Source organism: Lampetra fluviatilis, chromosome 5 (genome assembly GCF_964198595.1).
Source record: "Lampetra fluviatilis chromosome 5, kcLamFluv1.1, whole genome shotgun sequence".
Classification (NCBI taxonomy): Eukaryota; Metazoa; Chordata; class Hyperoartia; order Petromyzontiformes; family Petromyzontidae; genus Lampetra; species Lampetra fluviatilis.
The window spans coordinates 11,729,382-11,753,593 of record NC_136279.1 but is presented as its reverse complement, the minus strand read 5'-3'; the positions used below and the strand labels follow the sequence as shown (position 1 = coordinate 11,753,593).

Here is a 24,212-nt window from a genome sequence, read left to right as displayed (position 1 = left end):
ATCCCTGGGTTAGATATTCTACGAAACTCATGGTCCACCCTAAACAACGTCCGAACACACCATGGCAGATAAAAATGGAAAATTAAAAACCCTCCAGTGTGCGACTGTGGTCATCAAGAACATACCATACAATATGTAAGGACGCAATGCCCGATCCTCAAATACGAAGGAGACATCACAGTGATACATGCACTCTACCTCTCCTGATGCGGTTATCTGGCTTAAGCACCGGAATGTGAAATTGTAGTCGTTGCACTCAATTTACATCAGCCATACGAAAGAAGAAGTGTTTTTAACCTGGTAAATGCAATCGCAGTAATAATAGCATTATCATAGCATTCAGGATTTCATTGACAACATGGATTGGACATTGTGTGTTGGTATGCCAAAAGGTCACCAGCTTGAATTGAAAATGTTCCTCGAATGTGCCAAGACCTAGAATTAAATTCGAACTGGAGAAATTCGTCTGGAATAATGTCAATGCATTCAGAAAAATTAACAGACTGCTGGTGCCACTGCATTTTGGTGAGAATAAATCTGTGGAAAACTTTGAAACAAATCGTTCTGCTGACATATCTTGTCAAATTTCGGACGTACATTTCATACACTTTAAAGGCATATAGTCATGAAGTGGCGTGTTACTTGGGTGTCGTATGGGACTGCAGTGCAGGTCTAAATAATCTGTCCACCTTTCTTGATACGGGATAAAATGCTCAAAATATGACAAAAGAAATGGGCAGATAATATTTATATAGTATTTATTTATATTCTCTACAATGACACAAACGATTATTCTGAGTTATAAAGTACAATGGTGTCTTTTTCTTAGCTTGGATCGTGGTGCAGTCTTGTGTCGACACATTGACTTAATAATCAATTTATTCTAAAATGACAAATAATCCCTTCGAAGGGACATTATCCCATGTATGAGATTACAGTATTTAGATTATTTGGCTGCTATAAATTCCCATATGATAAGCAACCTCGTTGAGCTATCATTTGTGGGCAGGTCGCTTCTGAAGAAGGTAATACGCTCAGTGGGCTTTACGTGGTAAAAATATATATTTTATCGATTTGCTTACCTTTCCTATACTTTGCACTCATATCGTGTTTCAGTATTGTTTGTTGTAACTTTCTCACCCGCCCCTACTGGATATTTGTGAAAAAGAGTCTTATTGATCATCGGATTCCTCCAGTATAAATCAAAACTCTGATTCTGTATTCGTTTAAATTTTGACTTAAAACTTTCGTGACTCATCTTCTTGGTTCTTTCGGTAAAGTCACGTAGAAGGGAAATAATAAAATAATAAAAATAAAACATAATAAAATACAATTCTCACGACGTTTCGGCCACAACGCAAAAAGCCGTCCTCAGGTGACTGCAGGAAATTATATTCGTGACTGCAGGAATTAATATTCTTGGTTCTTTAGGTAAAGTCACATAGATAGAAACAAAATATTTAAATTTGAATGTATTTTAAATTTGATCGAATTTTTATTTCTTTATAAAAAAAATTGTAATTCTGTCTACGTGACAAATAAATTAAGTAACATTTTTGGTATTAATGTTTTTTCTATTTACTTGATTTTACCGAAAACCAAGAATCTGTATTCCTTTATTTGGCCCCCCGATTCACACCCACCCCTCGCGCATCACGTGATAGGGAGCCGTTCCCCCCACCCCGCCGCGCATCACGTGACATTGAGCCTTTCGCCCCACCCCGCCGAGCATCACGTGACATGGAGCCGTTCCCCCCACCCTTCCCTGCCGCACATAAACCGCCCCCCCCCCATACAAAACAGTGACCCCCGCCCCAGGCTACGGCGAGCCCCACGGGGTCAAACAAAACAGCCGAACGACGTCTGCCGATAGGGGAAGCGCGCAACCGCGATTTTTTATTCGTCACCGAATTCACAACAGCAGCAGCAATAGCAGCGCGGTCTCTGTCCACCCACCCCTCCCTTCGCAGTCGCTCTACATTACAGCGATAATAGCCCGGGGCCGCCGCTTGCTTGCTAGTTAGCTAGCTGAGCGAAGGGAGGGAGAGCGGAGAGAGGAGAATAACGAGGGAGGAGCAGAAGGGAGAAGAGGAGGAGTGAGATGGAGGCGACCGAGGCGGGCGCGGCCGTGCCGGCGGGCGCGGCGTACGGAGCCGGGCGGGCAGGAGGAGCCTTCGACCCCGTGGCCTTCATGAAGCAGCCGCACTCCATCCTGCGGGTGGTCAGCTGGGTGAGAGCTTCGTCGTCATCCAGCAGTGGAGACCCATGGCTGATTTTACGATACTCGCCCCGCGCGCGGGCGGTGATCTCGGCTACACGCTGCGTAATGCTTTAAGTGAACCCACGACTGGGCGATGGCCTCACACTCGTTATATCTTTACAGTATATGTATGTAACATAATACACTAAACGGACTAATTTATTAAAATTTTTCCAATACGGGGGTGACCTGGGTAAGACCCCTGCTTGAATTGTAAATGGTGATGCCTGCTCTATGTCCTGTGAAGGGCCATTGCCCGAAACGTCGGATATTATGTTTAAGTGTTTTAAGGCAGTGTTATCGACGAGTGGGTTGCGTTTCAATATAAATGGTGATGTCTTAGAGATGTATTACATTACCAATGTACGTGTTTATACCGCATAGACTCGGAATCTTATTTAATCCTGGGCGTGGTCAACTGGAGGATAAGAACCTGCATCACTAATGCCCATAATGATCAACCATCAAGATGAGTGAGCATAGTGGACACTGCATTGATTGCTACCTTGTGTAGATTATACGCGTATGCTAAAGGCTGTTGCGGGGAGGAGCGGTAGGTTCAGAAAAATAATTGTATTGGACCCCAACGCCCCTATGTTTGTGCTGCCCACCTTCACCAACCCGCACCACTGACCAATGTGATGAAGTATGGTCAAATAACCCCACGATTCGCACGGTGTGGGTAGGCCTTCATCCAGCAGGTGATTGACAATGAGATTTACCTGTAGACATGTTGAGCCATCTGTATGGTTGGGCATGACTTGTCCCTTTTCTAAAAGTATATACATTCAATCAGAGCCGTTTGGGGCAACATACCCCGCCATTACACCTACATCTGTACATTACACTGTAACAAATTTTTTTCCTGGGTAGTAAGTTTTATTTCCTAATTGCTTATGCCTCAAAAGTACAGAAAAGGCCTATTATTCCCCACAAACTTTGCTTTTGTGACCAGGACAGTGATATTTTGAAATTTAGCTATTTTCCAGAACATTCCAGATAGATTCAGTACTGAGTAAACTTGGAGTAACTTCTAGAACATTCTATAACTTTCCAGTAATATAAATACTATTATAAATACGGGGGCATTAAGCCCAAGAGTTCGTTATTTGTTTCTTTCGGTTAAGTCACGTCTAAAGATAAAATAATAATAAATTAAATTAAATAATAGAATACGACGTTTCGATTGCAACACAAGCAATCATCATCAGGTATAATGAGATAGCGACATAAAATCTAACCAGAAAACTATAGACAGACATATTAGCAGACAGATATCACCAAGATACATAGCGAGAGCAACACAGGTAACAGAGAGGGGTGATCTATGTTGCTCTCGCTATGTATCTTGGTGATATCTGTCTGCTAATATGTCTGTCTATAGTTTTCTGGTTAGATTTTATGTCGCTATCTCATTATACCTGATGATGATTGCTTGTGTTGCAATCGAAACGTCGTATTCTATTATTTAATTTAATTTATTATTATTTTATCTTTAGACGTGACTTAACCGAAAGAAACAAATAATAATTCCTGCAGTCACGAAAGTTCTAAAATTAAGATCCCACGAGTTCAGTTTAGTTCCAGTTGCCCAAATAGATACATATCTGCATTTTTCTAAGATGGCATGAAGAGGCTGCAAGAATCCGGAAGACGCATTTTGCTATGTTTGCGACTAATTTATCAAGACAAGAGCGAAAAAGTTATCTGGAAGCATCTGCTAAGATGTGCGAGGCCTACAAGGCATATTTTGGCATGCCTGTCGGGGATTAAGATAAACCTTGGGCACCTCATTTCACCTGTGAGCAATGCCAAACAACTCTGGAAGGTAAGATGGACAATTGTTGCTCGGAATTATATGTTATAACATTTGTAAAAAAATATATAATTGTTAAAGTCATGGGTGAAATAAATTTATTTTTGTAGGATGGTACAGAGGGGAAGAATTTGGCAGGGACCCACTGACCACTCAAGCAACTGCTACTTCTGCATGGTGGACCCTTCCAAACGTCGGACTGGCAAGAATCTACCTGCTATCACGGACCTTCCTTCATCCATTGCCCCGGTGCCACACTGCCATGAGCTCCCTGTACCCACTCCTCTGGAGAGAGATCAGCCGTCTTTAGAAGAGAGCAGCAAGTCAGAAAGCTAGGAAGACGTAGATCCAGATGACAATTTCAGAGGTGGAGCTGAGGAGAGAAACCCATACTACCCCAACCAAAAAGACCTCAGCGACTTGATCAGAGATCTTGGTCTCACCAAGTCATCGGAGACTTCAAAATGGTGGCATTCCTGATGGGTCTCCAAGGCGGTTTTACCAAGTTTTCATGCTATCTTTGTCTTTGGGACAGCAGGAACACCAAGGTGTACTACCACAGGTGGGACTGGCTACAGCAGACCGAGTTCTCTGTGGGGAGGAACAACATCAAGTGGGAGCCACTGGTGGACCCCCGGAAGGTGCTGATGCCATCACTGCACGTAAAATTGGGCCTTATGAAAAAAATTGTCAGAGCTGTAGATAAGGAGTCTGCAAACTTCAAGTATCTTCAAGACTTCCCTAAGCTGTCTTGAGGCAAAGGTCAAAGCCGGTGTCTTCGTCGGACCACAGATGAAGAAGATCCTGGAGTGCATTGAATTCCCCAAATAGCTCACTAGTAAAGAGAACGTGGCCTGGAACAGCTTTGTCGCAGTGGTTCGTGGCTTCCTGCGCAATCATAAAGTCGAAAACTACGTGGAGCTGGTTGAGACTGGTGAAGAACTACAGCACAATGGGCTGGAGGATGTCCCTCAAAGTTGATATCCTTGATGCTCATGTTGATAAATTCAAGGAGAACATGGGAGCGTACTCGGAGGAGCAAGACGCAACCAAGGACAGTATAACGAGAACATGATGGGAGACTACATTAAGGGGTTGATTCGTGAAGTGATTTACAGTATAATCATAAATCTCGAAAAACTACTCTCTTCCAAATATTTTGTTGTAGTTTTTTTTATTACTTTAGTATAAATACATGTTAATTTTGATTCATATGTTGTTTTTTCTGACTTTGTGATCGAAACGACACAAATTCGCCCGTTTTCTCATTAAAATAGGTAAACTTCAAAATATCACTGTCCTGGTCACTAAAGCAAAGTTTGTGGGGAATAATAGTCATTTTCTATACTTTTTAGGCATACGCAATTACAAAATAACATTTACTACCCAGGAACAAAAATTGTGTCACATAGTGTTATATATAGTAAGCCCCGTATTAATGCAAATATGTATCGCATATGGCACTCTTTGTTGGGGGTGATGAGCTGGGACCATACACCACTCATGCACATGTCTGTACAATACAGATGGGATTTATACAGTGTTCAAATGCAACAGACATTCAGAATGCTGTGGAAAAATAGTGAACATTTATTTCACGTAGAGTAAAGCAATTCAATTGCAGACGAAATAAGGAAGCCTGGATTGGAACATGGGCAGGCGAGTCGACAGCACGGATGACGGAGTAGTTCCAGAAAACGTTGAGCAGAGGAGTGGAGGGGAGTAACATCCAAATGAGTGAGGGTTGTTTTGAAACTTTCATAGAATGCTTTGGTTGCTGGAATGGAGAGGGCTCGAAGGGATTCGAGTGAAATAGGACGGGAGATGTTGGCAGGCCCAGGTTCATGGAGGTTCTTGAAGATGGTGAGGGTGATCTTGAATTTTATGTGAGACTGGTTTGGCAGCCAGTGGAAGAATTCGAGTATTGTGGTGATGTCACAGTTGCGGTAGAGTCTTGCATCATCTGGAGTTTGCTGAGGGGTGTGGATGAGAAGGCATGATTTATGGTCCTATGAGGAAGGTTGACTTGCAGATTTGAGATTTGTGGAAGTGGAATGAGTGCTCGGATTCAATGACATGTTAATGGTGTAGGAGATGCATGCTCACACTGTACTCTGCTGGGTGTGAACGTTTAAGTCATGCCCAACGTTTTGAAAATATTTATTTGGAGGAAGTTAGAACCAATCCAAAATAAGACAGTATCAAGGCAGTATTTCGGAGTGTTCTTTAAGGTTGGTTTCCTGGAATCGATAGCAATGTGTAGCCGGGTGACAACACCATAGAAGTGATGGTTAGAATTAAAACTGGGGATGACTATTTGCCAAGCAGGAGGACATATAGCAAGAAAATCAAGCGGCCAAGGATGGAGCCTATAACCTCAATACATTTGGGGTTTTTGAGCGGAAGTTTTTCGTTGTGTAAGGGATACCAAGAGGCAAACTATATTTGGAAATAAATCACCGTGTCTAACGGCTCGTGAGTACAAATGGCTCGTGAGTTGACTCATTGGTGATCTATCACAGGGGGGAGCTGATGTCGGTATTTGAAGGTGGAGAAAATTAAAATCGGATTGGTGATCAGAGGAAACTAATTGGAAATGAGGGGTCGGTTGGGAGATGGTAATGAGAAACACTAGCCTTTTGCCCATCCAAGGACTGGTGTATTTCAGTAAGTCTGAATCTTGCAAGCGAAAAGCAGACCGCGACGTGATATTGCATCAATTTGTATGCAATTTGTAAGGCCGCGGTGACACAGACTTATTTCATTTAAAGGTTATAATCCCTTGTTCATCATGACGTCCTTTTTACTTTGATGTCTCGATCGCGTGATGTGAGGGTTCTGCCTTTGTAGTGAGGGTTGTAAGTTGACGCCGAGGAGGGGGGAGGAGGCGCCTTGCCCCCCCATGTGGAGTGACGTCTCCCGCTAATTGTATTATTGAGGGGGGGTGCCCATTTGGAGGATGTCACCTGTTCCTGATTATTAATGAGGGGGGCTGGTCGATGTGGAGTGACGTCACACGCGGGACAGACATTCTTGGCTCATCTATATATATAAAATCGCAAATCTGTCTGTCTGTCGGTGTGTGTGTCTGTGTGTCGCCAGACCATACGCAGTTTCATTGGACGGCGGTTGCCCCTGGCAACGGGTAGCGACACATTCGCTGCCGGGTGGACGCAATTTTTAATTCCCGTTAAAAATATGCGCACGCATTTGTGGTATAAACTCGATATACCCAGCGTTGCCCGGGGGGAAAATACATTTAAAATCTTATGAAAACTTTCAAACATTACATACCAATGAAAAAACAACTGTGTAATTACTTTTAAACCCGACGCGCCAAGAATCGATTCTCTGAATCGCGCAAAAGAATCGAAGGTTGTAGATTCCTTTAGATTCGGACGATTCCCGTTTACTATAAGTTGGTTAAAGTCGATATAAACTGCTACGAACGGGAAATATCCGGCGTTGACCGGGGCAAAAATCTAATTAAAAACTCCTGAAAAAATAAAAAAATAAAATAACAATGAAAATGAAACTCTATCATTCAAAATGTAAACCCCCAACATGCCAGGAATCGATTCTTTGAATCGCACAAAGGACTAATCGAAGGTTGTAAATTACTTTAGGATCCCGCTTCCTGTTTAATATAAGTTGCTTATAGAGTTGAGATAAACTGCTACGAATGGGAAATATCCGGCGTTGACTGGGGCAAAAATATAATGGTGAGGGCGGTTGTGAGTGGTGATTAGTGAGTGGTGAGGGGAGGTTGAGTGGTGAGGGTGAGTGTTGAGGGTGAGTGGTGAGTGGTGTTTGGAGAGGGTGTGATTGGTGAGGATGAGTGGTGAGGGAGAGTGGTGAGGGTGAATGGTGAGGGTGAGTGGTGAGTGGTGAGGGTGAGTGTTGAGGGTGAGTGGTGATTGGTGAGGGTGTGATTGGTGAGGGAGAGTGGTGAGGGTGAGTGGTGAGGGTGAGTGTTGAGGGTGAGTGGTGATTGGTGAGGGTGTGATTGGTGAGGGAGAGTGGTGAGGGTGTGATTGGTGAGGATGAGTGGTGAGGGAGAGTGGTGAGGGTGTGATTGGTGAGGATGAGTGGTGAGGGTGAGTGTTGAGGGTGCGTGGTGAGGGAGAGTGGTGAGGGAGAGTGGTGAGGGTGAATAGTGAGGGTGAGTGGTGAGGGTGTGTATATATGTAAGGTTATTAAGAAATATATTTTTCACCCGGGCAACGCCGGGTACTTATGCTAGTAATAGTGTATAGTACGTTATGTATTATATAGCTTTAGGTCAAACTACCACTTATTTGTAACAAAAAAGGTCCTTTAAACATCTGCAATTCACCAGTATCGGTTTAAGCAAGCCTGATGGTACTGATGAAATAAAACTGGCCAAAAAACACATACAGAGTACAGTAGTTATTTTCATTGAGCACTGAGCTGGTTGAGTGTAAAGGCTACCAATCTCAGTTTTTACAGGGAAGTAAAATACAAATCTTTTGGAGTACAGTGATTCGTTTTTATATACTAAAAGTAAAATAAATGTTTTATCATACCAGGTAAAGCCCTTCGGTTCCATTCCTGACAATAGCTAACATCAGTGGAGAGTGATATCTGAACCAATCCACCAATCTGTACTCACCAGCATGGTGAAGTATGATAAAGAAACATCCCCCATAACCGACATGGCCTGGGGAGACCTTCACCCAGTCATGATTTGACAAATACCTATAAAATTTTACATACTTCCCTTGTAGAAATTATTGTTTTTGTTGTAATCCAGGAGAGCCTCACTGAGTCTTAAGACATGTTATTAAGTGGTAGTATATAGTATGTAAAGTACATCTGCAGGCATCATTACTGCCGATGATTGGACTTTTAAGTTGTGCAGACAACTGAAATTAAGCCTTTTTCTTGATACCAATGAACTGTTGAATTTGAGATGCATCCCTTATTTTAAACCAATTGCAGTAACATTAACGTGCATATATATTGCATTTATTTGGGAGTGACATAGGATATTTGGTAGTCCTAAGTAATGTCAGGTTGACCTGAAACACGGAAATCCTCTGGGATTAAGTGTAATCGAAGAACCTGCAGCAATAACTTGGTGTCAGCAAGCATTGATGCTCACTTGCAGACACTCGTCCCTTTAGGGTGTGATTACATGCATGTGCATGCGTCAAGTCCATTACTCGGTGTATTTTTATATAAATCATATCTTTTATTGCTTAAGTTATCGGCTGGGCAGATTGAAGGATTTTGTTTAATTCGGAGGAGAGGGTGATTGAATGTATAAATTTACAATCAGATTAGCCAGTGAAATACCGTTCTGTTCTCAAGTATAAAAGGCATGGTATCGATTTAATGCAATAATATTACACACATTAACAGCTACCAGAACATGCATGGCTTAATCTGATAAGTGGCATTTACAAAGCATATCCTGGGGAAAATGTACGTAAGCGGTATACTATGTACTGCTACAGTGTTTCATTGATTCCACTGAAATACTGTTCTCTAGTTAAATGCAAACTATTTAATGTTTCAATCAGTAATTGTGCTGTTATCTAGTTTGTTACACACTGCTCATTAAAATTCACACCATTGAGTTGTGTTGATGTGTTTGCGACAAGATGAATACATACAGTAATGACAGTGGGTATATTTGTTCCACATCCTCTAAATTTGTGGAAGCAGAAGATAAAACTGCTACTCCAATAAAGCGGGTTACTGTACATTGGAAGTATAAACAAACACATTGTCATGTTCACAATATGTGATCACGTAAATTATGCCGATCACGTAAATTATGCCAATCCCAGAATTGTGGACAACATTCTAACTCTTAACACTTCCTGGAATTCTTTTTCCGAAACGCTATTTTTTTTCTCTGAACCTGGTTTCTTTGGCTCGTTAAAATGGATGGTAATAAACATAATTTTCCAAATTGAAGAAAATCCTGACCACCAATAAACCTATACGTAATTATATCTATACCAGTTTTCCCTGCATCGTAGGGATGTGTATTGGATCTGTTAATGTATGTCATTGGTCTGTTTATATCTTGTACAGTAACAGTGTAAAATACTTCCACATAAGACTGCAGAAAATGTATGTAATAACACCACAGCGACGTCAATCTAACATCACATTTAAATGTTATGTTAGATTTTCCCAATCCTGTTATTATAGAAGAAATTAGTTCGTTCTGAGCCTTTGGTACGATGTCTTTGGTGTCTAGGACAATATGTAACATTTGATTTTCACTCTTTGCTCCATGAGGTCGTGCATGTCACGAACATTTATTTCGAATCCAAATGTCTAACATGTGGGACTATTAATAATGACATGGCATATATGAAGCATATTCCAACGTTAAATTTAACTGCATTGGAAGGCAAATTGAAAATGAATTTTTTTTAACATGAACCGTATCACAGTTCTTATTTGCTTGTGCATAATGGACTTTTATCTAGATTTCTTCATATATGTGTTGGCATGTCCTACCTTGGCTTAACACTGCTTTAGAACCTGGAGATAATTAAAAATCGAATCCTATTGAAACATAGGGACGCTATTAATGTAGTATGTGGTCATTATTGTGTTATACGGTATGTGTGGTTATATAGAGACGAAAGAACATGGAATAAATACACATTTTACAGGTAATTAAATTTCTTTTTGCAGACCAAAATGGCAATGCGTATAGAATGTGTGAATGGTTTTCAGTAAAGAGTCGGGTTGAGTCAAGGTCGTTAGCTCATCTGTTTATCTTTTTTGTTACAATTCTTGATTTATATTTTCAGTTTCAAGTAGAATAGGAAAGAATGTCTGCGTTCGTATGCAGATGGTGTTGTTATTGTAAGTTCAACTCAAGCAGTAAATTAAACTACTCTTGTGATGTCAAACATTTCGGATTTCAGGAAGCATGACACAGCAAAGTGAAGGCCCGAAGCACACACAATCAAAAGGCATTGTCACATTAAAGTGATACCCCAAAGTGGTGGAGGCAGTGCCTGTACCTTCGATGATTCGTTGGTGAATAATGTAAAATGCGTAAGATATTTGAATGTGGAACAAACATATTAACAAGATATGACTGTATAAGCTAACAATTGAGACTTCATGCTTCCCACTATATTTTAAAAGGCCATATAGATTAGGATTGTATGTTTAACAGCCATGGTTCTTACTCCAAGTTATTGTATGATTTAGTTAGAAAATAATGAGTACTGTATAGCAATTCTGGCAGTATTGACATAAATTACATATCAGATCTCGTGAGCAGTGACTTGCCTTATAGCATCCTAGCTGTACAAGTTTATGAAGGGACGTTGACACTTATTTTCACTGGTGTCATTCTACTTTTAATTAAATGAAAGACATTCAGCCAACAACAGCTGTATACTTTAATCTGTTTAAAATAACACCGTATGTTACAAGAGTACAATTACATGTTGAAAGATCTCATGTTTATACTGTATTCACACTTGTTTAAATAGTATATTGCATATTCTACACTACTTGTTGGCTAAATTGCAAAAAAAATATATAATCAACTAATGGTAGTACTTTAACCAGTCCTGTTGATAGCATTATATAGGTAAGATATTGTGATTGTAATTTTATTATGACTATAATGAAATATATTTGCGTAAATTAAATCATGCGTTAGAAATACATGTAATAATGACCAGTGGAATATCCATTTTTACCAAACTGTATTTATGTGTTCACATATTTATGTATAATATAAATTAATGGCAAGATGCTATATATAGTTAGTAACTATATATTCAGTAAACACTGCATGACCACACTTTTATAATTGTTTTAAGAATATCACTATTTTTCGATTTAAAGCTTTCGTGACTGCAGGGATTCATCTTCTTGGTTCTTTCGGTAAAGTCACGTAGAAGGGAAATAATAAAATAATAAAAATAAAACATAATAAAATAATTCTCACGAAACGTCGAAGAAGAATATCACTATATTGTGAAACCTACTGGGGGGTGGGGTGCAGAGCACGGCTCACTGTGAGCTTGTGCATTTCCCCATCTGGGCTCGACATCACTGTTTATTCCTTCAGGGTTAATACAAAATAAGTACCTCTATTTGGTAAGTCAACACTGGTTATCATATGGAAGGACTCGCCCCCATTTTAGACAATGTTTAATTTCATATACTGGCTCACAGCTACAAACACTGACATACCCCCCCCCCACCACACACACGTTTGAGCTGGGTGAAACCACCTGTGACTTTTTTACTTTGAATCCCGCGTTCATTTCGTTCTGCAGTTCTTCTCTATCGTGGTGTTTGGCTGCATTGTCAATGAGGGCTACACAAACAACCAAGGCTCCAAGCTGCACTGCATCTTCAACGGCAACGGGGATGCGTGCCGCTACGGCATCACGATCGGCGTGGTGGCGTTCTTCGCCTGCGTGGCCTTCCTGGCGCTCGATGCCTACTTCCCGCAGATCAGCAGCGTCAAGGACCGCAAGCGCGCAGTATTGGCCGACCTCGCTTTCTCCGGTCAGTGTCTTCTGAGCTAGACGACCGTTTAACACTTCTCCAGTGGTATCCATTTCCTTAAGGTTATTAAGGTGTCATTGAATAAAGCAATCGTTGGATTGAACGTGCATAGTGTATATGATTGTTAAAACGCTAAAACAAATGCACAAGGATGTTTTGTTTGATGGAAAGGCTATTGAAACTCTCCATGGAAATGTTTTATTGAATACTCTTGTCAAGTTGAGCCACTGAAATATTAATTGTACAGTGGTTTCCAAGCAATTCTCAGGGATGTGGGTCGTGGTGCACATGTATTTTCACTAAGTGTACAAAATTAAAGGCCAGTATGAGCAATACAAAAACACTTGGTGAAACACTTTAATGCACAGCTCAGTACCATGGATGCAGTATTACTACAGTTTAACTATGCTCATACAGAATAGGGAAGTAAACATTTCCATTGTCAAAATAGACGTGGATAAGGGTACATTTAGAAGAAGAAAAACACATGACGCTTATGTTGGTGTCATGTCCTTAAGTACGCGCTTGTTTCCATTCTCTTATGTTGTGTTCAGCTTTCTGGGCCTTCATGTGGTTTGTGGGCTTCTGCCTCCTGACAAACCAGTGGCGAGAAACACCTGACAGCAAGGTGCCCAATGGAATTGGAGCAGACAGTGCTCGCGCTACCATCGCCTTCTGCTTCTTCTCCATCATCTCTTGGGTGAGGAGCTTGCATTTAACTGTCGGTGAAATGCTCGGAATTTTTTGGCGCAGACTTGCACACACATGCAAATAAATGTTTGAGTAATTAAAAAATTGTAGCACCAAATAAAGCAACACTTCTATGACATGTGGCATATCTAACTCTCCTTGAAGGAGAACCAGTCTACATGGGTGTTCATTGTTAATTGTAACATGATTCTACACTATGGGAACCTCATTTGCCAGTAAAAATATAATTGTTTTTTTACCCTTCTATCTGGCAACAAAACTGACACCTTTTTACAAGGAGTCATGTTTGCATAGACCGCAATACCTGCAGTCATAATACAAACAAAAGACATAACTCTGATAATGTGCACTGTCCTTGAAGTTGATTGGTCCACACCCGAGACACCTTTCCTTGTCTTTGAGTTGTGCGCCTTTTGGCGTCATCTGGTCCAACCCATGTGAGACTAGGCTCAAAGGAAAGCTGTCTCGGGTGTGGACCAATCAACTTCAAGGACAGTGCACATTATCAGAGTTATGTATTTTGTTTGTATTATGACTGCAGGTATTGCGGTCTATGCAAACATGACTCCTTGTAAAAAGGTGTCAGTTTTGTTGCCAGATAGAAGGGTAAAAAACCACTTATGTAACATGATTGGTTACGTCTATACCAGCAACATGTTCTAACTTTCTTGACGTGTAATTTGAAATGCAGGCAGTAAGAATGGTAAATGTTATGCTTGCTTATTTTATAGTAAGAACTGCTACATTTCTTACAATAATTGGCTATAATTTACTTATATTGTTTCATTTTACTTGTGCATGCAATGTTATTTCACTGCCAGGAATAAATACGCCCTGAACACTCCATATATTAGGACTGGTTTATCTCTCAAGTTATCAGTTTGAAAACCACGATTCTAAAAAGCTGTTTAAAAACATAAATATAACAAATCCATTGAGTGGTACCACTCTACCAAATCAATTGTAATTCCAAAATAAGTGTATATGTGCTGTTAATGGTGTGGCCAACTGCTTCGACTGGAGAAGAGATCAGGCAGGTCAAATTGATTGCTGTCATACCTATGGTGTATTTCACAGTTCCCTTTGATAATCTCAAAATAGCTCACGAGCCTGCTTAAGGGATGCCACAGCCAAGGCTTTGCAGTAGAGTGCATGATTTGTAGCAGCTACTTCAAATGACTGAAAAGCCCATTTTGTCTACAACAACGAATTCAAACCTTGTATGATGAAGTTGGTTAAACAAGGAGTGTCACATCTGAGAAACCGAGGTTATAATTGCTGCTTCAAATATCCAGTTTCCATCAATACAGGCAGTCCTCGACTTTTGAAGGGGTTATGTTGCTGAGACCTGTTCATAAGTCGATTTGTTCATATCTCAGAACTTGGTGTAAAAAATGTATTATGGTTCAACAAAACAGGGAAGCATTGTTAAACATAAATAAGAATAAATATTGTACATTTGCAAGTAATAAATACCGTATAGAAAATAAAACATAAACGAAAGTAAAATAAAATAAAAATCAGTTTTATTTTATTAAAAATATGTTTTATTTTCACTGACCTTGAATCCTGATGCTGGCTTTCTTGTTGGAAGGGGCATTATGAGTCCCAGAAAGATGCTGGCATTTATTACATCTCGCAGAGGATCGTTCCACCAAACAATAGTTGCACGGTTTGGTTCATAAGTATGACCGAACGTTTGCAAGTCGGATGGTTCAAAATAAACAACTTTATAGCGGTTCGTTCGTAAGTGCGGATGTTCATAAGTCGAATGTTCGTATCTCGGGCACTTGCAATTTATATAATCTTAAGCAGGTAATTTATGCTTTTAACATCATCAGTTTTATTTTGAAGGACATTCCAGACAAAACTACATTTTGAAAAGGGCTACAATGCTTCCTTGTATATGAATCGGTCATTAATAGTGACGCATTTTTTTAGCGGACACTATTAAACGGAATCTCAAGGGCTCTATAATAAATGAGTGTTGAAGTCATTTGTTACCATATAATTAACGTTACATAACCCTTTGGAATGTAGAGACTGTATGTAAATAATTTCATCACCAATACTTGGACTGAGAGCAGTGGCATGACAAGTCTGCTTTAATGTAATGTTTAGCTTTATATAGCTTCGTTAATGTAAATTGCATCTCGTAATCGCTGAGGAACCACAGACAAGTGGGAAAGCAGCCAGGCTTTGAGCAGGCACGAACAATTCCCACATACCTGTGGTGCTCTATATTAATGAGTGTTTATATGTGTGGGTGGAAACCATAGCACCTGGAGAAAACCCATGCATCCATGGGGGCAACACTATCCTATACAGAAGGGACAGATGGAGGCGAGTCCACATTTTGTCTTTCCAATTTTCCTGACAAGCCAGCACTTGGACTCCCGGGGGAGAAGGGAGTTATGCAATATTTGTGCGATTTGCCAAGAGCTTTATTTTTTCCTTATGAAGTGCCATATAGCTAATGATGTTTATACCAAAAAATATATATTGTTATACTATGTTTTGGAATCGATGACCTTTTTGTGTATTTCAGGCATGATTTTCGATGAATTTTGCTGTTTTAATGATCACCCACATTTGCACAATAGCCTTGTAAAATGGCCTAATGGTTGAAAATGTGTTGAGGACGTGAATCATTTTCAGTGTTGACAATATGGCAAAGTAGAAAACAAACAACACCACTTATTCCAATCAATAACCGACAGTAGTACCCTAACAAACACTCGATTAGTGCATCCATTTACTCTTGCGTGCTACCAGACACAATTGTAACAAAATCTTGCGATGCAGTCCTTTTTTTGTTCAACTGCACTAATCGTTATGTTACACAATATACTTTGCAAATGTTAACTCTGTCTTGCGTTCCACTCTTGCGCTCCATTTATGGTTTTCAACTTTTTTGTCCCGTGTTTTTGTACCACACTCCAGGCTTACCAATCATTGTTTGCACTGGGCAGGTTTAAGCACATTGGTTACTCTGAGGAGACTCAGGCCAGGCTTCTGTCAGGGCTCGTTTAGAATGCATTTATAACCATTTATATGCTTATATATTTAGAATCTGCTTGCTATTCTTCGTGGTCATCCTCTGTTTTAGAATTCACATGTGTGGTTTTCAACCTGATACCTTTGGATAGACTTTAATTTTGATCCTTTTCAAGGAAAGGTTTTGCAAGTTATCTTTTAATGACTTGTGAGGGAGATGCACTCATGTTCTCCAATACGTAAAAATAAACATGAAATGTAATACATTTATTTCGATTTGAAACAGGTTGAGAACCACTGGCCGAAACACCTTTCAGTCAAGTACCATCATTTAATTTGTCAGACTGATTTTTTTCTGAAATGTTTTAACTTTAACTTAACACTAAACTTGCCATGCATGTTTTTTTTTAGGAAACTAAAGATCATTAGAGCCATAAGGACACTTTAAAAATACTTCTTAATGTTTTTCTTCCTATTTTACGAAATGTACACAATCTGTTAATTACGAGAGACAAAGTACGGAACAGAGTCCCTTTGTGTGGCCAAGCGGCAGCGTGCTTGCCACTTGTTGCAGAGGCTCGCATACCTGTCAACCCCTTGTCAGTGCCTACCTTATTACAGACAAATTCAGACCTTATTGGTCACCCCATGCCCCTTTTAAATCTCAAAGTTCATCCTACAAAGTCCCATTACAAGGGAGAAACACAAACAAATAGACAAAAAAAATGTTTTTGCCCGTATTGAAACGGCCGTACGCCGAATGGAAGTGAAAACTAAATTTCCCTGTACAAGAATACAGGTAAACCGTGTGGGTTGATGGGTTGACAGATATGGGCTTGCAGTTCCACTTCAGCAGCTGCCCTGATACATACCCTAGGTGTATTAACCAAAAAAATACCAGGCTGTCTGCATCTCAGTGGATGTTAATGATTCCATAATTGTTATTCGAAAAAGAGTAGACCCAGTGTGTGCCGGTGTCACAGGCCAAACTTTTGTCAAATTTGAAATTACTCGCAATTTACTTAATTGGGTAAAGCCACCTGGCAACATCGCCCCTAATGTGAAACGCATGCGAACTAATTGTCTGCAAAAAATAGCACCTTTGAGATAGCCTTGTGATGATGATGATTATCCAATGAATGTTTTGTAATGTAAGCTTTGCTACAATATCTGTGACTACTACACCTATGTCATAGATTGTAGTAATTAGAGCCAATTGAAATACCCGGAAACACCAACTGTTTAAATACTTAATTTACTATGAGATGCGATAATAATATATATTTTTTGTATAACCTCAGAGGTGCTATATGAAACAATTAACTTTTCCAGAAATTAATGCAAACTGATATTTACTAGAGACACGAATTTGGAGTTCCTTATTGTGCATTGAAATGTTTTTGAAAGCTTTGCTTAACATGTCACCAGAACTATGTGAGAGTGTCAGGATCAGCATGTGTGAGAACTAACCGTTTCCTTGCTTCACAATCATCTAGGTAACTTGTATCCTGTGTTTTTTTAACCCTGCCTAACCCCGGCCCTCGACATCCCCTGGCGCACCCAAAATGTTCTCCCAATCGCCTGTCAATGGTGACCGTGCACCTTTTGGTGGCAACGTGCCTTGGGGTGGGTGGGGGGGGGTGTGGCGTTTCCACGTGGATCTCTGGCGCGCAACAGAGTGGGATCGCCTTCCTGGCATTGCGGAGGTTCCGTCTGGGTGCCGACGCGGCGTTCTCTTCACCGTTCGGGGACGGTGGGGCCGGCGTCGCTGACGGCGACAACATCATGCCGGTGCCGACGCCGCCCTACGCCACCGGCAGTGGGGTGGAGGGCGAGGAGGCTTACAGCAAGCCTCCCTTCTCCCAAGCAGTGCCTACCGCAAACACATTCGCTACGCCTGCATACTGAGTGTTGGAAAATAATATTATTGGGATTTGGCTTGGGTTGCAATTGATTGGTCGTAGTATTAAGACTCCGTCTGTGAAAGTATAAAAATGAGGTTGCATTGGCCAATGCTGCAAATGCGGTTACTTCTGTGAGCTGCAATTACCCTTTAAGTTATCTAAAAGTGAGCTTATATTAGCTTAGAACATTTTTATGAAAGCCACAAATGTGTTTGCTACACTAATTGGCCAAGTGTATGATAGAGCAGAAATGTAGCTATTGAGGTTAATCATAAAAATGCGTTATCATGATGATTATTCTGTTCTGTACTGTCCACGTGCATGGAAATTCACTGAGTGCATACAGAAGTTGCACAGACATTTTACAGTGTATGCATTGCAAATGAATGTGCACAATACCAAATCCTCTAATTGCTATCTTCTTTATCATTTTTTTCCTACATCCGTTTCAAATTCGGATATACAATTGATAATGATAAAGTTCCACTCCTGCCTCATTTTTACCACGGTTCTGGTTGATTGCATCCATTGCCACTCGGTTGTCCTGAGCGAGGTGTTTCTGTTTTGTGTGCATAGACAGTTGCGAGTTTGTTTCTATTTTGTGCGTGTCAGCACTTCATCGCGTTTGATTTGTGGAGGTATTGGCTACTCCATAATGCCAAATGTCATTGACAGCCTCTGCATGCTTTATCAAATATTGGATTGTTACATCAGAAGGCTTCTTCTGCCGAGTATTATCTGTAACTCATACCCGATCTCTGCTTCATCTTACTTTGATTATTTAGCAACCATTAAGTGCTTAAGTTACAGTTAACGATGCAATAATCCAAGATTTTAAATTAAGTTTAATGTGCAAATTATATAACTGGACATGTTTGCATTTGGTTATTTTATAGCCTGTTTAAAATATTGTAAAGTTTTTGGGAAGATTTTAAGGAAGTTGTATGAGGGTTAAATGTACCTTCACCTAAATGTAATCAAGCAAACCTAATTACAAAAAACTACTTTAAAATGAATTATTTGCAGCAATTTTTGTAAAATAAAATTATCACTGACTTTTCCCATTAAAATAAATTCATTTTATTGTTCCCAAGTAGTTTCTAACCTTTAAAAATCCCTATTTGAGCATTGTTAAGATTGATTATTTATGAGTGGCTGCCTGCTATCACTAACAAGATACTTGGCATTTTTGGTGGAATATACAGTTGGAATTGATGACATTGAGGGCTTTTGTTAAAAGGGATGATATTTTTAAATGCCATTGCTTAATGCATGGTTGAGCATTCAATGCTAGGTTAACTAATATATATGTATCGTATGTTGAACTTCTTTCACACTGTACATAGCCAACTGTACTAATGGGGGGTGCGGGAAATATGAGTGGTTCAATTTTCACAAGATATACTCGTGTGTTGAAAAAATGAAAGCACCGTATATTTTGCTTATAATTTTACAAATATCGAATTTCTCTTATTTTTTCAAAAGATAGAATAAGCATCCAATTTTAAGTATGGTGCTGTTACTTTGGCCTAACAATAAAGTAATACCTATTTTTCATGTGAATGAAATATTTAAACTTGTGTGTTACAACACATGGGGTTGCTGCTGCTTATTTATATTATTAAGATGCATTACAAATATTGGTTTAAAAAAAGCATTTTTAACAGGCAATAAAAAACCTAGAAATGTAAAGCATGATTAATTTTTAGGTTTTGGTGTTGCTGAAGCTCTGCACGCCTAAATATTCACTTTACTTTTCGTCAAAACAAAACGTGTACTCAACCTTTCACCGCTAACAATATCGCAGTCGTTATGGAAGAGCACTTAAATACTAAAGTACCGTACACATCTTGAAATATTCATTTCTGTAAGCCAAAAATGTACAGTACAATTTGAAATGTACATCTAATTGTACCGTACATGACAAAGCCAAGCGATTACGTGTGTAAAAATGTGCTTTGTGTGAAAATGATCAAGCATGCAACACTGATTTTTTTTCTTCTTATTTGCTTACTATTTTCTGAATGTATAAAAAAACCTTTTTTCATGCACACGTGTGGATCCACTTGATATAAGTGGTAAGTCGTGAGACAAGGCTTTTATTTGTGCAATGTAGTACACTAGCATCACTCGTAGCAATAGCGTTCCATGGGTTATATGTGCAGTGTTATTCAAAAGGTATAATCATTGTCATGACCCTCAGAATCTGTCGAAGGGAAAAAATATTTGCACATTTTGCAGTTCATTCATTTAAGTGCCGATTATTACGTGTAAATTAGGCCTACATTGTAGAACGTTCCTGTACACAGGTACTACAAGGAGAGTTTTCTCAAACTGCCATTCCTGAACGTGGCATATAACCTTTGAAGAGTAAATTATGCAAATCGATTGATTGCTGGTTTGCCAGGGTGCTGAACGGTGTGGGTTTTGTGGGCAACGTTTGTGTGTGTCTTAAGAATCATTCTCGTGAGTAAGTGTGTGAGGAGCCATCAAGACACGTTTGAGAATCGGTTACTACAGTTTGTTTTGTATACATACTGTGACGCCATATGGTGCTTCGGAAGAAATCTGGAGTTAATTGATGTTATTGGTCAGAATATCCCATTGGCAAATTGTGTTCTCTGTTTTCTTCTAAAGAGCAGACATTGCACAAAAATTGGAAAAATACATATGGAGTTGAAAAAAAATCGTGTCATAGTAAACTAAATGCAAAACTGTTGCAAAATAAGTCGTCGGCCAATATATACGCTCGGTGATTGTAAGTGCATGTCGCTGACTCCATATAAATTACTGCCTCAAGCTATAATTACATTGTCGCATTTGTTAACAAATATTCAATAAATTCATGACTTGCTTGAGTAATTTTAAAACTTAAAACGTTTTGACCATGACTTGATATTCCAGTGTCAAGTCGGCCAAAATCCTCGTGTATCCTGTAAATATATTCAGACTGGAGGCCTAGATCTGAACATCTGTTAATTATTGATGAGATTTTAAAGTATATAATGTATACTCCCAATATGGAATGAGGCATGCAATGGCAATACTCCCGAGTTTTTATTTGGGCCTTGATGAATGACTATTACAAATGGAAAACGGACTGATGAATAGAAATTAGTTCCGCGTCCACAAATATAGTGTAATTCGACACGTGTCACTGGACATGTTTTATTTATAAGGAATTGCAATGAAGTAATTATATACCGTATTATGAAGCTGGAAATGCAAGAGAAAACTAAAATGAATAAAACATCGAAGCACTCGTATTGAAGCGTGGGAAAATAAAACAAAAATGAAACTGAGGCTGCGTATAGTGATGTAATCATTTTAACCTGTGCATTACACGAACATGTGCTTGTTTATTTCTTGAATTGTACAATTGTTCTTTGAAAACCAGACCTTTAAATACCCTTAAATATAACGAGCTGGCTTAATTACAATTAATAGGTGGTTATCAAGCATATGAGCCATCGTCATTGTCAAAATCGATGATGTAACAAAATTCAGCCAGTATATAGACAGACTATCGGTGGAGTTTCTACTCAATCGCTTATTCCCTTGGTATGTTAAAGCCACTCTTAATGTGGAAAATATACTTTCATTGTTCTTTGTCAGCAACTTTTTTTTTTACCAAACTTAACTCGGGTCTGCTCCACGATTTTTTTCTTTAAATAAACAGGTCGTGTAAACAGAAAACAGTCATCTTAATGATGGGTTTGAAAGCTGAGTGACATCTGATTCTCTCATTGATTAAAGTTGAACCTTGAGATAAAATGAATAGTGTAAAATGTAAAAAAGTCATTTTTATTTGGCTTTTTCTACTTTTTTTTGCAAGCACCGCACAGTATGTTTTTAAATTATTTTTCTGATGAAATACACATTTGTTCCTGTTTTGCCCCGGATACTTTATGAACAATAATGTTTAAATGAAGCTTGTATATATTGTTAAAATGCCTTTTTGAAATGAATTTAAAATAATATATAGAACTGAACCGGTACATATTTTCTGTTCAAATATTTTCTCCCAATTTAATTAAATGTATGTTGGGCATTTAATAACCCTATTATTTGTCCTAACTGATTTAATTGATCGTTTAATGTGATTTATTTTAATGACATTTAAAGGAAGAACTCGTGTGATGGGTTTTTTTCTTCCTCGGCAACATGTTGCACATTCGTATATGGCATTTGTGTTTTATGCATAGAAAGTACTTTTAAATTGGAACATATTCAGTAGTTTGGATATTGCTCAATTCCTGTTGTGCCGTAAAATGTTGTGCCTTTTGTATGCACTGCTACTGTTAATGTCTACTGCTTCTTGTTATAAACAAAATATGCGTGCAACAACATCACGTATTATATGACGCACTATTTGCTGTTCATCATAAGCCATCTTAATTTACTTGGCACTGCGGAAATAGTTGTAAATTATGGTGACAATGTTGATGGTGTACTATTAGTGTCACTATACTTCACAGTAATAATTTTTGGGTTACAATATATAATGATACACTGGTGCATGTGAATTCCATAAATTTCTGTTTATTGTTGACATGTTTTAATTGTCAATTTGCGAGCTACGGTATGCTGTAGAAATGTAGTGTGTGCTTGTGAGTACGTGTCTTACATCTGTTTAGCTAAATAAAGTATATGAATCAGTGTTTGTCATTGTCCTTTGTTTTTGTCACCTCTATTCGTTAACCACTGATTTATTAGTTTTTTTATTAATTAATGAAAAAATGCAATATATCTTTAAGATGTCTTGATTGGCGAAACCAACTACTGTTTTGTATTTTACGCAAGTGCGAACATGCAGGATTTCTTTTTCTCACGTCCAACTGATTGTGCATGAAAAATGTGTGACAGCTCGGGGATGATTTGGAATCCGATAGCGGTCTGGCAGCTACTTTCCATTGCTCACCTTATTTCTGCCTAATGCACTCATTTGACCGTTACCGTATTGGTGGTTGCTGAACCCAAAAAAATATATTCAAACACCCTCAGATGACCCGTTTTTTGTGTCCAGTTGAATAATACACGGTCCTTGTTACCAGCCTTGAACGTGTCATTCTGGGTGACAACGCAGAAATAGGGAAGGTTGTGATATATGACCCCTATCGTCTTAACGTCAGCACTACAATTCTGCTTATGACAGAAATGTGCTTTGTGTATATGCACAAACTTTATTTCTGAACATTGATGAGCTTCAATAGGAAAATTCCCATGACCACAGTAATTACAGTTTGCGAAGACAACGCAAACAGTGACTTGCTGCTATAAAAGATTATGCGTGCAGTTGCTGCTTCGTTGAACTTGAAAAATGAAAAACAGGCTACAGTTAAACGAAATAACAAGGTTTTATTCAAATATTTTACATGAGGTGAGTTGGTTGAAAAAGTCCTCAATGAAACAATCTACATTAAATATTAACCAAATAATGTAAAAACAATCTGATTGCTTTTTTCAAGCCTATTGCAATTTCGACGTGCATTTTCCAAGGTATTTGATACGTGACTTAATACAATCCACCACAGGACAGTATATTCATGAGTCTTTAGCACCGTATACGGTATCTTGTCTACAAACGTACATTATAAATTATAACACGATGTAACAATTTTTTGTTCCTGGGTAGTAAGTGTTATTTCGTAATTGCTTATGCCTAAAAAGTATAGAAAATGGCTTTTATTCCCCTTATATTTTGCTTTTGTGACCAGGACAGTGATATTTTGAAATTTACCTATTTTCATTGAGAAAACGGGCGAATTTGTGTCTTTTCATTCACATAAAGTCAGAAAAAAACTACATGAATCAAAATGAACATGTATTTATACTAAAGTCATTCAAAAATGACTTCAAAATATGTAATAATGCGTAGTTTTTTTTATTTACGATTATACTGTAAATCACTTTCACGAATCAGCCCCCAAATGTAGTCTCCCGTCATGTTCTCGTTATACTGTCCTTGGTAGCGGCGTTCAAAGTCCAGCATATC

The 24,212-nt window shown here is 39.0% G+C and overlaps 1 protein-coding gene across 4 annotated transcripts; it reads left to right on the top strand.

Annotated features, from left to right (window-relative positions):
* Positions 1 to 1,894: 1,894 nt before the first annotated feature.
* LOC144932560 (synaptogyrin-1-like) lies at positions 1,895 to 22,864 on the top strand. Of its 4 annotated transcripts, XM_078856763.1 has the most exons (5): positions 1,895 to 2,230; positions 12,371 to 12,605; positions 13,160 to 13,305; positions 15,596 to 15,659; positions 17,991 to 18,225. In XM_078856763.1, the coding sequence occupies exons 1-5, from the start codon at positions 2,102 to 2,104 to the stop codon at positions 18,083 to 18,085; spliced, it is 669 nt and encodes a 222-aa protein (XP_078712889.1). In that variant the 5' UTR covers positions 1,895 to 2,101; the 3' UTR covers positions 18,086 to 18,225. The 4 variants fall into 4 exon arrangements, with proteins under 4 accessions (XP_078712889.1, XP_078712887.1, XP_078712890.1 ...); XM_078856761.1 differs by lacking the exon at positions 15,596 to 15,659 and having other exon boundaries at positions 17,991 to 22,864; XM_078856764.1 differs by lacking the exons at positions 15,596 to 15,659; positions 17,991 to 18,225 and adding an exon at positions 16,260 to 16,804.
* The last annotated feature ends 1,348 nt before the right edge of the window (positions 22,865 to 24,212 follow it).

Bases quoted from the DNA above. Each gene is read 5' to 3' on its own strand.
- LOC144932560 (XM_078856761.1), top strand. From the start codon at position 2,102: ATGGAGGCGACCGAGGCGGGCGCGGCCGTGCCGGCGGGCGCGGCGTAC. The intron at 12,606-13,159 runs GTCAGTGTCTTC...TGTTGTGTTCAG, and splicing joins GGCCGACCTCGCTTTCTCCG to CTTTCTGGGCCTTCATGTGG. The intron at 13,306-17,990 runs GTGAGGAGCTTG...GGCGCGCAACAG, and splicing joins TCTTCTCCATCATCTCTTGG to AGTGGGATCGCCTTCCTGGC.